The sequence below is a fragment of the Theropithecus gelada genome, chromosome 20, assembly GCF_003255815.1.
Source record: "Theropithecus gelada isolate Dixy chromosome 20, Tgel_1.0, whole genome shotgun sequence".
NCBI classification, from domain to species: Eukaryota; Metazoa; Chordata; class Mammalia; order Primates; family Cercopithecidae; genus Theropithecus; species Theropithecus gelada.
In genome coordinates, this window is record NC_037688.1 from 26178030 (window position 1) to 26192364 (window position 14335).

A 14335-nucleotide genomic window follows, 5' to 3' on the forward strand; every position below is an offset into this window, starting at 1 on the left:
TGTCAGCCTCCTGAGGTGGGCTCGTGAGTTAGGGCGTTGTGTGGTCCGGGTGCACAATTCTGTGATCAAGGCTCTTTGCAAGGGCCACTGTCGTGGGTGCAGCATGCTCGGGTTAGGGGCTGGGGTTTATTGCCTGTGCGTGCAGGCAGGCGTCAGGCTGCTGAGCTGGTGCTCAAGCTGCCCCAGGGAGGGAATGAGTGCAGGGAGGGTTATTCAGGTGTGTCCTCTGCCTTGGGATGGTCTTGTCGCATTTTAATCTTTAATTTCTTGTCTGTTAAGTGAATATCTTACAACTAATAGCATGGTGTTCCCTTTAGGTATTCACAGTCGAGAGCTCAGCAGCTTCTCACAAACTGTTGAGAAAAGTAAGTGAGAATTGTTGTTGCTGAAATAGGAGAGGACCTGTGGGGTCTGGGTTGATGGCTTTGAAGTGGCATTGGCCCGGGGGAACGAAGGAGTGGCAGCTCACTTGCACCCCTGTGTTGTCTTGGCTGCTGCCTGGAGAGCAGCCAAAGGCCTTGGGGGCTGTCACTGAAGTAGAGGCAGGCATTTGCACTCTGCTTTGTTGTTTTGTGTCTGAAGTTGAGGCTTTTCTCCTCACTTCACATAAAGCTACTGTTGCGGTAGAACCGAGTGTAGGGCGTGTTTCTGGGACATCCGTGCTGAGGGAGCCAGTGCTTACAGTCTGATGGGAGATGCCATTTCTCTCCCTGGCCAGTAACTGGTTTCATTTCCTCTCCAAAGGGGAACCCCCTTCACCAGAACTCCAGGCCCGCACTGAGTCCTGGTGTGCGCCTGCGGGAGAAATTTCTTCTGCTTTCATCACGTTCTGCTCCTGATCTCGTCTGTGGTCTATAGGATGCCCCCCAAGGAGAGAATTTCCACAAAGCAGATAAAAGTGGTGCTCCAGAACTATTTGCCAGAAAATTCAAAGCGGAGAATGCAACTTGGAGAGATTTTTTTTTCTGACAAAAACAATAGTATGAATACAGTAATTTTATGATTTTCTTTCTAAGATCTTCAAGGCTAACCACTTGGAAGATAAAATTAACATCATAGAGAAACGGCCGGAATTATTAACAAGTGAGGACCTGAAGAGCAGAAAGGTGAGTAGCGGGAGCCTTCTGGCCACGCTGGGCTGTGTTAGGGTAGGCAGCACGGCACTGAAGTAGCCCAGGCCCCACCCCATCCTTGGGGTCTCACAGTGGGTCCTCCATGTAACCTTACCTCCTAGGAGCTCCCACTGTCAAGGATGTAGTGAGGCTTTCATGGAGCTGCCTGGTGAACAGATGGTTGCACTGCTCTTTTTTTTTTTTTGAAAATGGGGTCTGGCACTATCGCCCAGGCTGGAGCGCAGTGGCACGATCTTGGCTCACTGCAGCCTTGACCTTCCAGCCTTAAGCGATCCTCCCACCTCTCCCGAGAATCTGGGACTATAGGCATATGCCATTACGCCCGGCTAATCTTTGTATTTTTCGTAGAGTCAGGGTTTCATCATGTGGCCCAGGCTGATCTTAAACTCCTGGGCTCATGCGATCTGCCAGCCTCAGCATCCCAAAGTGCTGGGATTACAGGCGTGAGCCACCACACCTGGCTGTACTGCTCTTAGTTCAGCCTCATCTCTGCTCCTTCCGGTCAGGACAGAGCCTCTCTCTTAGCTTTCCTAGGAGCAGAGCGTGTCCTTTCCTCTCCACCGCACTCCTGTCTTCACTCCCCGTCCATGGCTTCCTGCTGCAGTCAGGCTTCCAGGCCCTGAAACTGCTTCTGCCAGCAACCTCGTTGTTACTCCCATGGTCTCCCTGCAGGCTTCATCTACTCTACCCGCTTGTCCTTCATCTACTCTACCCGCTTGTCCTTGTGACCTGGGACTTCTTCCTGTGCTGGGGAAGTCTCTTTCCGCTCACCTTCCTGGCTGTCCTTCCCTCGCGCTGCTCCGTGGCAGTCTCCCTGTGTCCCCCACTTCTCCCTACTGCATCCTTTCTGGTAATCTTGTTCCTTCTCATGTGTGAGTCAGTGACCATAAGAGCCGGCCTTCACTCGTTGCAATTTTGGATTCAAATCTCATGTCCAGCTGCTATCCTGTCACCTTTCCTTGGATATCCCACAAACCAGACTTATCCAAAGCAGAGCTGTCATCTTTCATCTTTCCTGCCAGTCTTTTTTTTAAATAACAGCTTTAGGCCGGGCGCGGTGGCTCAAGCCTGTAATCCCAGCACTTTGGGAGGCCGAGACGGGTGGATCACAAGGTCCGGAGATCGAGACCATCCTGGCTAACCCGGTGAAACCCCATTTCTACTAAAAAATACAAAAAAAAAAAAACTAGCCGGGCGAGGTGGTGGGCACCTGTAATCCCAGCTACTCAGGAGGCTGAGGCAGGAGAACAGCGTAAACCCAGGAGGCGGAGCTTGCAGTGAGCTGAGATCCGGCCACTGCACTCCAGCCTGGGCGACAGAGTGAGACTCCGTCTCAAAAAAAAAAAACAAAAAAACAAAAAAACAAAAAAAACGCTTTATTGAGATGTAGTTGACATACCACAAAATTAATGCATTTCAAGTATACAGTTCAGTGATTTTTTAAGTAAATATATGGAGTTAAACAACCATCACCCAGTCTCATTTAGAACATTTCCAGGCCAGGCATGGTGGCACATGCCTGTAATCCCAGAACTTTGGGAGGCCAAGGTGGGAGGATCGCTTGGACCCAGGAGTTCAAGACCAATCTGGACAACATAGGGAGATCCTGTCTCTATTAAAAAAAAAAAAAAAAAAAAAAGAAGAAAGAAAAATTAACCCAGAGTGGTGGCATGTGCCTGTAGTCCCAGGAAGGTGAGGTGGGAGGATCGCCTGAGCCCGGGAGTTGGAGGCCGCAGTGAGCCATTCTTATGGCAGAGCACTACAGCATGGCTGACAGAGTGATACCTTGTCTCTAAAAAAAAATTGGAATGAAAAGAGAACATTTCTGTTACCTCCCAAATTCCTGGGAGCCTGTTGATAGTCAGCATGCTCATGCCCCAGGCCTGGCAGCCACTGGTCTGGTTTCTGTCTCCAGTGTGTGCCTCTTCTGGCTTTTCTGAAGAGTGAGGTACACTGTGTGTGGTCTTGCGAGTCTGGCTCCTTTCACTGAGCATCATGTCTTTGAGGTTCACCCATTTCATTCTTTTTAAGGCTGCATGGCATTCCGCGGTGTGGCTGTCCATTCACCTGCTTATTGACAGTTGGATTGTGTCCAGTTTCTGGCCACTTTGAATAAGGCTTCTGTGAACATGGGTTCACCGGTCTTAGTGAGGATATGGGTCCTCAGTTCTCTTATGCAGATGCCTTGGTGTGGATTGCTGGGTCGTGTGGTAGTTACGGTCAACTTTTTAAGAAGCTGCTGAACTGTTGTTCGAAGTGGCTGTCCATTTGACATCCCCATCGATAACGTCTGAGGGTCCAGGTTCTCGGATCCTCACCAGCACTTGGCATTGGCTTGTTTTAGCATAAGCATTTTAGTGGGAGTGTGGTGATGTCTCCGCATGGTTTTAATTTGTATTTGCCTAATGACTGATGATGGTGAGCATCATTTCATGTGCTTATGTCTTGCTTGGTGAAATGTCTATTCAAGCCTTTTGCCCATTTTAAAAATAACAGTTTTATTGAGATATAATTCACATACTTTATGATTCACTCAGTGATTTTTGTGTATTCATAAGGTTGTGTAACCATCGCCACATCAGTTTAAGAACCCTTTCATTACCCATTGGCAGTCACACACCATTTGTCTGCAGTCCCCAGCCCAGGGCACCCACTCTCCTTTCTGTCTTCAGCTTGCCCATTCTGGGCGTCTCGTGTGAATGGAATCAGATAGTGTGTGGTCTTTCATGGCTGGCCTCTCATATGGCTTCATGTTTTCAGGGCTCATCCATGTCGTAGCCTGAATCAATACCTTATTTCTCTTTCTTGCTCAATAAGATTCCATTGTTTGGATAGACCATGTTATTTATCTGTTCATCAGCTGATGGACATTTGGGTGGCTCCTACTTTGAGGCTGTTGTGAGTAATGCTGCTATAAGTATTCGTCCACAAGTCACCCTTTTTCTCCGTCATAGATGAGGGCATAGGAGATGATTCTGAAAGCCATTGTATGGTGTACCGGTAGACCGGGTCATGTTGAATTGGAGTGGTGGGAGTGGGCATTCTTGCCTTGTTCCTGATGCTGTCGGGGGGAAGCCAGGAAGCACTCAGGGCAGCCCTTTCTGTCTCCCAGCATTTCCCGCTGCATCTCCCTCATCTCTGACTGGCCCCGCTTTGGTACTTGTTTGCTTGGGCCTGCCCGGGGTCGGCTGCCTCACCCTCTGCCACCCCTTCCTCTCCTCCCACCCCTCCCACCCTGCAGTCTCCATTTCTTGCCTGGACTGTTTCTGCACTCTCCCAGGTCGCCTCCGTCCCGAGCACCTGCAGATTCCCTTCCACACTTCATGGTCCTCAGCAGGATCTTCTAAATCACATTCCTTCTGATTTTGAACCCCTCTTGAAAGCTTTTAGTGACACCCACCACCCCCGCCGCTGCCGCCTCCGGGATGAGTCCAGCCCCTTATCCTGTCCTGGCTCCTGTCCAGCTCCACACCCTCACCTTGGGGGACCTTGCTGTCTCCTGGCCTCACTCTTGCCTCTGCTGCTCCTCCCTTGGCCGTTCAGGCTCCTTGCCATGCATTTGTTCATTTACTCACAAATGTTCACGGAACATCTGGTCACGGCACTGGCCCACTGCTGGGGATGCTGGGCCGCCAGTCCCTGCTCTTGTGGTGCTCAGAGCCTGGGGAGGGAGATGGAGTAAGTCCTGAGATAAAGTGTCCAGTGAGGGTTGGCAGGATGCCACTCTGGAAGCCCCCTCTGGCACATTTATTTCTGGGGTCCCGCCATGACCCCCTTCCTTGCTTTTTTCTGTTGCATGGGGTCAGCTGCACTTTGTCTGCTTCCATCTTCCACTCTGCTCTCCTGAGCAGGGGACTCATATCTGGTGGTATTCTTTAAAGCCTCCAGGGCAGGTACAGAGTGCCTTGCTGCCTTGCTTTTTGACTGAGGGAGAGAGGGACTGAGGAGGGAGGGAGGGAATGAGTGACTGAATGAGTGACTGAGGGAGGGAGGGAGCGAGGGAGTAACTTGAGTGACTGAGTGGCCTATTGCTCCCTGTTCCTGACACCTCCTGACACCTGGGCCCTGCTTCTCGCCCTGCTCACCAGGTCTCTCTCCTCCTGGGCGAGCCGTTCTTCACTACCAGCCTGCTGCCGTGGCACAACCTCTACTTCTGGTACGTGCGGACCGCTGTGGACCAGCACCTGGGGCCAGGCGCCGTGGTGATGCCCCAGGCAGCCTCGCTGCACGCTGTGGTTGTGGAGTTCAGGGTAGGCCACCCAGGGGGTGTTGCAGAAAAAAGCAGAGGAGGCGAGTGGGGAACCTTGTTTTCTTGCAGGAACCTTGGGCGCCTGTAGAGCAACTCGGGCCTTGATGATTGGAGCTTGTGTTTTGTTTCTGTGTCAGCACACTGTGGGGTTGAATGGAAGATGCTTGCCTTTTTAAAAATGCGATAATTTGACATACGATAATGGAAATGGCTGAGTGTTGTCATTTTACAATTGTGGCTTATCAGAATAATTTAAAAATATAAATTAAGCGTTTCAGAAGCCATGCCGTGTGGCCTGCTCTGCTCTCGTTAAGAGCCGAGGCTTTAGTTGTTAAAAGCATTTTGAGATGGGAGAGTCAGCTGCTTTATGCAAGAAAAAATGGAAAAGCTTCCTTTTAATTTTCTCATCAGAGCAGAACCACAGTCACAAAGTCATTTTGGGAAGGGCAGTTTTATTAAAAGGATTTCGAAAAGCTTTACCCTGGATGGAGAGCGTATCTCATTTGATGAGAGTGGTTTTCTCTCTTAGCTGAGTGGCTCCATCACACATTCTGGGCGTTTCTCCTGTGTTACTTGTTTACCTAATCAGATTTCCACATGAATACTGGTTTTCGTGGCCAAAGAGGGGATGTCATGATCCATGCGTGTGACCAGGAGGAAGGGAGGGAAGGCCGTGTGGCCTGAGTGTCCTCTGGATTCCTCTGGGCAGGGCCTTTTTCTTTCCCCGGCATCCTCGTGAACTGGAGGTGATGCTGGGGAGAGAATTGGCTTACAGATTTCTTCCTGAAGAAATGGTGTTGAGGATGGCCCGGATAGGAGTGTGCAGCCCCCAGCCTGGTAGCTTTGGCTGACTGTCCCTTATAGGAGAGGACTCAGGTGTCATGTCAGAGCTTGCAGGTTCCCGCCCAACCCAGTCCGTTACAGAAACCGCTGTGGATCTTTGTTCTCTCTGAGCCCCTTCATGCTTGGGGGTCTCTTTCAGGTGTGCAGGGAACAGCAAGATGTGCCTCTTGTTCTTGCTGCCACACTTCCCTGTGCCCTGGCGGGCGGGTGTGGACGGGGCTGCTCCTTCCTCACAGGACCTGTGGCGGATCCGGAGCCCCTGTGGTGACTGCGAAGGCTTCGACGTGCACATCATGGACGACATGATTAAGGTAGGCAGGGCCACACTGCGCAGTCCCGCCCACCTGCTCCTGTGGCACAGGCCTCTGACAGGGTCCTGGCTTGGGCAGCACAGGCTCTTCTGTTGGGGGCAGTGAGGTCAGGGGCTGCCATTTTGTGTGGTTCACCATGAGCATTGCTTGGTACCAGCCCTGTTCTTGGCTCCGTGCTGTCACCCTGAGTCAGAATCTCCACTGGGCCCACATGTCCCGTCATTGGAATTGCCCCCGCCAGTGCCCGCAGCTTGTTTCCTATTGGGGCAGCCTTTCCAAAAACAGTCTGGGAACCTTCTTAGTCATTTCCACGGTGGGGGCTCCATTCCCGGGGAGGGGTACCTGAGGAGTGTCCCACAGGTTATTTACATGGTGTAGGGGTTGGCAGCGCCCTGAACAGTAGTAACTGGGCCCACGTTCCCCAGAACCATGGGCCGTCCTGACAGTGCCAGTGGTTCTTGGATTCATGGGGACTGAAGCTGAGAGTCCCGTTCCATCCATGTGAGAGGGGCAGGGTGAGGAGCATGGGCCGTGCTGTGTATTAAGGAAATGCACGTGGCTCCTGCTTGTCATCCCAGCACTCTGGGAAGCTGAGGCAGGTGGATTGCTTGAGCCCAGAAGTTCAAGACCAGCCTGGGCAATATAGCAAGACCCTGTGTCTACAAAAAAGCCAGGCATGGTAGTGCACACCTGTATTCCCAGCTACTCAGGAGGCTAAGGTGGGAGGATGGCTTTAGCCTGGGAGGTCGAGGCTGCAGTGAGCTGCGTTTGCGCCACTGCCTCCAGGCTGGGTGAGAGAGGAAGACCCTGTCTCAAGAAAAAGAAATCTCATGGGCACCGGAGGGGTGGGAAGCAGTGGTGGCCCCGCAGCAGTGGCTGTGCATCGGGAGGTGGGGCTTTTCTGCTTCTGCTCACCTTTCTGTTCACATTTTCCCACAGTGAACATGGATTGCCTGTGTGTGAACACTTTTAAGTAAATTAAACCTAGTGGATATTTTCAGTTTGCATCTTGCCTGCCCCTCACAGCAGATCACTGACTGTTCCATGCTTCTAGAAATCTCCTTCGTGCTGAGCCCTACATGCTCTGGATCCATGTGCTCCCTTGGGCCCCTGCTCTCGGCCTGCCCACCCTGGCTGTCCCTGTCCCCTCTTGCTGATACGGTTCTGCCACTCTGGTCCTGGGCCAGTGTCTGTCTCTTGTGTGTTCAGGCAGATGGCCGAGAGTGGTGGGTATCCCACAGTGGGGCGCCAGGCATTTTTTTACGCTTTCCAAATCCACCTGCCCTTCCCCACCCTCAGCCTGGCCCTTCCAGTGCCCTGTCTTAGACCTGGCACCACTTCACATGACCAGCCAGGCCCAGGGCCCTGGGCATCCTCCCTCGAGAGTCCTCCCGTCCCCTGCCATTGGTCTTCGTGCTCCCAGTGAGCCTCCAACCCAGGCTGTCCCCCGACTGCTGCCGTCCTGGTTTGGGCCCCTCCTGCTCTGGCCGTCCTCCACAAGGAGCCCACATGAACTTGTAGATCGCAGAGTGGTCCAGCTGGCCTGGATGCCCTGGCCTGCTCTCCTGGCTTAGCTCTATCCTCAAGGCCCCCTCTGGCCCTTCTGCCGGCTCCCATTTGACTGTCAGCTCCCCTCCTCCAGGCAACTTTCTGCATCCCTCCTGGATGCAGGTGCCCCCAACCTGCCGCCAGGCACCGGGGCTGTACTCTCACGCATTTATCCCTCCCCATGGCCTGGGGCCCACCTGTCAGGGCCACACAGCTTTCGTGGTCACCAGGTTTCTAGGTGCTGGGTGTTCTCACCAGTGATGTAGACGTGTGGTCCTCAGAACAGCTTGAGACAGGCGACACCACCCCATCTTAAAAATCCGGAGAGTGAGGGCTCAGAGCCAGCGGTGCTTGGGGAGCCGCTGGTCTGCTGGGCGCTCGGCATCTTTGTGGGAGAGCACACACCCCTTGTGACTGCAGTCAGTGAGAGCCAAGCCGGGGAGGGGTCCCTCTGTCTGGCTGCCGGCCTGTCTCTGCAGCCCCCAGGCCCCTTTCTGTTCGCAGCGTGCCCTGGACTTCAGGGAGAGCAGGGAGGCTGAGCCCCACCCACTGTGGGAGTACCCGTGCCGCAGCCTCTCCGAGCCCCGGCAGATCCTGGCCTTTGACTTCCGGCAGCTGGTGCCCCCACGGCCCCTGTGTGCCGAGGGCACCATGGAGCTAAGGAGGTGGGTGTAGGGAGGGCCCGGGGGGGCAGGGAGGGGCTGCTGCTTGCCCTTGGAGTTCTCACCCCCATGGTGAGCACAGCTGGCCTGGGAGACGCTGACGCGTGGATGGGGTATTCGTCCTTCCCATGACCTTGCCCTTCCCTGTCAGAGTGGCCCTGCGTGTGTGGTGGTTCCCACGGTCCCGTGTGTGCCGGTCGGCGGGGGGAGCCAGGGAGGGCTCTGCTCACTCCCCACAGCTGAGGCTCCCTTGTTGGATCACACCTCAGGAAGATGGGAGCTTAGTTCCTGTGGTCACCGATGCACCATTTTCCTGAACCCTCCTGGGAGCTGAAGCAGGTCAGGGTCAGGGAGTGCTGCGGGCGTCCAGGCACCGGCAGCCCTGTCCCACTCCGGCCCTCACCCCACCTCGCCCGAGGAGTGACTTCTTCCCCGGAAGCGCCTCCCAACTCGGGACAGGCAGCCAGGCAGGGTGGGCGCCGCCACCTGAGCTCCCAGGGTTGCTGTCTGGGCTATCAGAGGGGCTTTCCAGCCTTCAGTGCCAGGCTGTGCCTCAAGCCCCCTGGACCCTGCAACCACACTGGCCCTGCCCCATGTGTGGCCTGGCTGCAGGGTTCGGGTTGGCTCAGGTCGGGGCTCGGCTGCGGCTGTTCTGGCTGGGGTTTTTCTGAGGAACATTCAGTTGGATGTGGCACTAGGAGCTCACGGAGGGGCAGGAAGGAAATGGGGAAGACCACAGGTTTCTGGAAAGCAGCAGGAGCTGCAGCCGTGCCCCCCTGCCTCTTGTGTGACTGCTTCTGCTGGGTCCCCCCTCTCCTTGGCAGGCCTGGGAGGAGCCACGCAGCAGTGCTGTGGATGGAGTACCACCTGACACCGGAGTGCACGCTCAGCACTGGCCTCCTGGAGCCTGCAGACCCCGAGGTAGTGCCTGCGCGCCGAGCCCCAGTGTGCGTGCAGACCCTGAGAGCAGGCGCCGCCTGGGGAGGCCTCCCTGCCCCTGTGCTCCGGGTGTGTCTCACAAGTTCTTCGGGCCAGATGATGACCCCCTGGGACATCTGGCCCCTGCGCAGCTTCTCTCTGCTGCGAGCTGCTTGGGCTGGAGGCTGGCCAGGAAGGAGGCTCCGGTGCCAGGGAGCTCTCACTGTCTTCCTGCTCTTCATCCTACAGGGAGGCTGCTGTTGGAACCCCCACTGCAAGCAGGCTGTCTACTTCTTCAGCCCTGTCCTGGATCCCAGAGCACCGCTGGGCGGCCCGCAGCCGGTCAGCTATGTGGTGGAGTTTCACCCCAGCACAGGTGACATCACCATGGAGTTCAGGCTTACAGACACCCCAGACTCACCACTCCTGAGCAATAAAGTGGCCTGAGGGCTGTGGGTTCTGAGTGGCTCATGGCTTTCTAGTGGGGAAGGCTGAAGGCTCTCCTCTCCTCTCCGGGAGCTGCTCGGCCTCGGGGATGGGAAAGACTGCGCCATGTTGTATCTTTGCACTGCTGGCCTCTGGCTCCAGCTGTGGCAGGGAGCATGAGAGGGTGACTGAATTTGGAGCCCTGGAGGGGCGGGGGAGACCCCCCTGCTTGTGCTTCTGAGGTGCTGAGAAAGCTCCAGTGTGGAGACATCCCTCCTCAGCTGGGGAGGAAGTGGAACCACAGGGGGCTTGTGGGGCTGGCGGGTGCGGTTGTCCACGCCACCCTTGGCGAGCAGTCCCCATGGCAGGAGCCTGTCCTGCCCGTCCCACTCGGGGATCTCCGGGTCCCTGCTCTTCTGGCTTCTGCTAGGAGGGTGGAGACACTGAATGTGGCTGGGTCTCTGGGGCTTGAGGACCCTGGCTGGGCCTGGGTTCTGGCCCTCATCTGCCAGGTAACTTCAAGCCACATCCATAGGTGTCTGGCCTCAGTGCTGCACCAGCTGGTAGCCTGCCAGGACCTGAGACTGGACACAAGGCAGCTGTTCCAGAGCAGTTACTGAGATGCAGACCCAGGAAAGTGGCTATCAGAGGAGCCGCGAGGCAGCCCTGTTCCCTGTACCGCCCTCGGATTGGAAAGCCCCTCCTGCAGGTGGGGTACAGCGGGGAGCAGCCCCTGCCCAACCCCACTTCACCTGAGAGGCCAGAGGCGCCGTGGCCTTGCTTCTCTCACACACTAACCCCCCTTGGTTATGTCCCAGCTCTCAGGTAACAGCAGACACCAAGTGAGAGAACCCAGTGGCCTCTGGCTCACAGCTCAGGAGGTGAGGCTTGTGCCAGGCCAGCCGAGCCGCCTGTATGAGCAGAGTTCCGGTGTCCTCGGATTTAGGCAGACTTGGGCAGCTCCTGTCCTGCAGTTGGAGGCAGGAATTCCATGCCCCTGAGGCCTGGCCCCAGCTTGTCGCTGAAATAAGTGGAGAACACCAGCCTTGAGCCTCACAGTTTTATTTTCTCCTCGTTATCCATCCTTCCTTTCAGCACCAATAAGGAAAAAGAACACCTCTCTTTTCAAAATATCTTATCAGGTGTAAAGATTTGTTTTTCTTCTAGGGAAGAACCGTCTGGATATATATTTGATAATGTTACCAAAACCGTAGGTGTGCTTACCATAGAAAACCCCTAATGTCCCGTGAAGATACAATACAGAAAAAATACAGAAATTAAAAAAGTTTTTTTATAACAGTATTTCTAAATCTCAGCAAGTTAAAAAGCAATAGTTAAAAAGCATCAAGATTGATATACTTAAAACTTAAGGTGGTTATGGACGAATGAAATGAACATTTCCTTCCTCAGCGGCCCCCGCGCCTCGTGGCTTCCTTTGAGACTGGGCCTGGGGCAGGCACAGAGCCTTGGTGTGGGCCTCGGGTGACCCGTGTGCCCACCCCTGCTAGGCCTTAGATGCCACAGAATCTGAGATTCAGCAATGTTTCACTTAAAAATCAGTGGAAGGGCCTGGCCTGTACACAAGGCCCAGGAATCCACAGGCAGCCACTATGGGACACGTGGGTAGGGGATCCCGGCCTTGGCGCTGAGGGAGGTGTGCAGGGGCCTGGGGGCCGCACGTCCTTACTCTGGACGCCAGGACCTGACTAGGCAGAGGCAACCTTGTGATGACAGAAAATGACTTGCCTAAGGCTGCCTGTGAGGTGGGAGGGGAGGAGCGTGCGGCCCTGACTCCCACACCTGCTGCCCTGGGAAGGGGGTGCCTGGGTGGGGAAGCTATGCTGGGGTCTGGTGTGGGGGCCCTGCCTGGGCCTCAGCTGCTCTCTGTGTGCAGGCAGCCAGCATGGGCTTGGGGTCTAAGGGTCCAGGGCCAGCCCAGTCGCTTGTGTGAGCAGAGTCCCAGCTGCTTCAGGGAGGTGGGGGGGGGGGCCTCCACAGCATGAAGCCCAGTCAAGGCTCACAGGCCAGACCCTTGGAGGGGCGGGCCGAGCAGAGAGCCCAGCAGGATGCTCTCCCTCAGCAGCCCCTTCCTGGCTCTGGACTCGAGGTGGCAGGGCTTGGATCCGGGCACAGACGGTGCTTCCCAGGCCAGGTGAGTTCAGACAGGCCAGTGTCACAAGGACGCACGTCCTAGCGCCAGGCTCCCCGGGCTCTGCAGCGTTGTCTGCCCCAGCAGAGGGCTGGGCGTCTGGCTGGCTGCGTGGCCTCCTCTTGGTCCCTCTTGCAGCTCAATGGGTGACAAGGCACAGCATCAGGGCACCAGCACCAGGAGGGGCTGACAACAGACAGCAGGTCCTGGTGCTCCCTCCAGCCTCGCCAGGCAAAGCCAGCCCTGGGCCAGGCTAGGTACAGGGCCAGGGCACCACAAGGAGCGGAGGTCAGCAGGGATTGTCAAAAAGTCCCTCAAGTTGAGTCTCAAACTATGAAACGGACAAAACCTTCGCGGCATGACAGGAGCAGCCCTGGCGTCTGTTAAAGGCAGGTGGGCAGAGGCAGTGCTGCCGAAGGGGCCTGGGGGCTGGAGGCAGATCAGGGACCACAGGCTGTTGGCCAGCTCTGCCATGCTGAACCTGGGTGCCAGTACCACACCCTGCCCTGGGCATGCGGCAACTGTCAGCCTTGCTGCCCCAGCCCATGCACTGGTGAGGGCCAGGCTGCTGTCTGCACCTTGGCTTCCTGCCTCCTAGGCCGGGGTCCCCTTGTGGCCTTGGTGTTGGCTGGGGTAGCTGTTGAGGATGGGCCTGGGAGACCAGAACCGCAGACCCAGGGGGCAGGCAGGGGTTCCTGAGCTCAGCCGGCACGCGGGTGGGGCACGTCCCCAGGGAGGGATTGGTCCCGAACCAGAGAGGTGTCCGGAGGGGAGAGAGGATTGGCAGAAAGAAGAGGATGTGTTGGTTTTGATAGAAGAGAAGCTACAAATAGGTTATTTTCAAAATCAGGATCCCCCCACCCCCCTTTATGCTGTGAGTCCCTTCTTCCTGTAAAAAAAAAAAAAAAAAAAAAAGTGGATGCTGTCTTCTTGGATTCCCCGTTTATGGCTCCACTGCCCAGATGGGAGGCTCCCAGAGGGAGCCCGGGGCGCCAGAGCCTGCCGGACCCTGTTGTGCCTGGGCTGGCGAAGGGACCCTGTCTCGGGAAGAGCAAAGTTCTGTGACTTACAGACCCTGTGAAGTGAGGGTTGGTTTTGTGATTAACCTTTTTCTATTTTTCTTTTTAAAATGTAATCGCCCTTGAATGGGAGACCCTGGGAAGAGCCCTGGCTGGCTGGTAGAGACGCAGCCCTGGGACCCTGCGGGAGCCAGCCCACACTGGAGGCGGGAGAGCTGGCGGCCGTGCCCAGGAAGTGCTTCTTTGGCTGGTTCTGATTGTTTGGAGTTTGGCCTTGGGTGAGGCCCGAGCAAGGGGTCTGTGGCTACAGCGTGGCACGTGGCATGCGGGCAGCGTGCATGCGAGGGTGCAGGCATGCGAGACGACATTGGCAGCAGACAAAAATAAAGAACCCTGGACGAAGCTTAAGAAGAGACACAGAGAGTACATGAACCCGGTCCTCATACTAACCCACGGGTTACAAACTCGGTTGTGCTGTAGATTTGTAGAAAATCACGTTGTGAAAGAATGGCACTGGTTAGGCAGCCGGAGGCTCCCGGGGCGGGCCTGACTCCTCTGTCTGTCTGCAGTGAGGCCCAGAGGTGCAGAGCAGCGCAGCTTCCAGGTTCCCGGGCACTGACTGTGGCTCCCTCCCTGTCCCTGTCCTCGTCCTCCTCCCCCAAGCACCAGGAGCTCGATGGAGGGGACACGGCCCAGGGATGGGCTGCGGCTCCAAGGGCTGGCAGAGGCCCCGCTGCTCCAGACGGTCTATGCCTCCTCCTCCCCTGAAGACACAGTCAGTCGCATGGCTACTGGCAGGTGGTCCGTCAGGCCGGACAGCTGGGTGATAAAACTGAATTCTTCCACCTCCTGGGGCGAGTGGGAGAGGGGAGAAACAGCCTTGGTCAGATTCCAAGGGCATCCTGCAGGGAGCGGGCTGGGGATCCCCGAAGTGAGGCCCCTGGCTGGGGTGGGCTGGGACCTGGAGGACCTGGGGCCCTAAGGGTTTGAGGGAGTGACGGGGCGTGGGGTCTCAGGGAGTCAGCTGTCGAGAGCTGCAGGGCCCAGGCCCCACTCTGTCTTTGCATGGGCCCGCCC

At 56.0% G+C, this 14335-nt stretch overlaps 2 protein-coding genes across 4 annotated transcripts in view; one reads left to right on the forward strand and one right to left on the reverse strand.

Annotated features, from left to right (window-relative positions):
- Window positions 1–10127, forward strand: part of PRMT7 (protein arginine methyltransferase 7) — a 47523-nt gene extending 37396 nt beyond the window's left edge. For 2 of the 3 annotated variants that reach the window (XM_025370227.1, XM_025370226.1), the window contains 7 exons: window positions 318–365; window positions 1017–1106; window positions 5222–5383; window positions 6462–6536; window positions 8589–8749; window positions 9571–9667; window positions 9914–10127. In XM_025370227.1, coding sequence (XP_025226012.1) covers window positions 318–365; window positions 1017–1106; window positions 5222–5383; window positions 6462–6536; window positions 8589–8749; window positions 9571–9667; window positions 9914–10111 — 831 coding nt within the window. In that variant the 3' untranslated portion in view covers window positions 10112–10127. Of the gene's footprint in view, window positions 1–317; window positions 366–1016; window positions 1107–5221; window positions 5384–6364; window positions 6537–8588; window positions 8750–9570; window positions 9668–9913 lie in introns of all 3 variants that reach the window. The other variant, XR_003117039.1, reaches the window with a different exon arrangement.
- A 1007-nt stretch (window positions 10128–11134) lies between these two features.
- SMPD3 (sphingomyelin phosphodiesterase 3) overlaps window positions 11135–14335 on the reverse strand; it is a 92366-nt gene continuing 89165 nt past the window's right edge. The window contains exon 9 of the mRNA XM_025370228.1: window positions 11135–14107. Within this exon, the coding sequence (XP_025226013.1) occupies window positions 14006–14107 (102 nt within the window). The 3' untranslated portion in view covers window positions 11135–14005. The remainder of the gene's footprint in view (window positions 14108–14335) is intronic.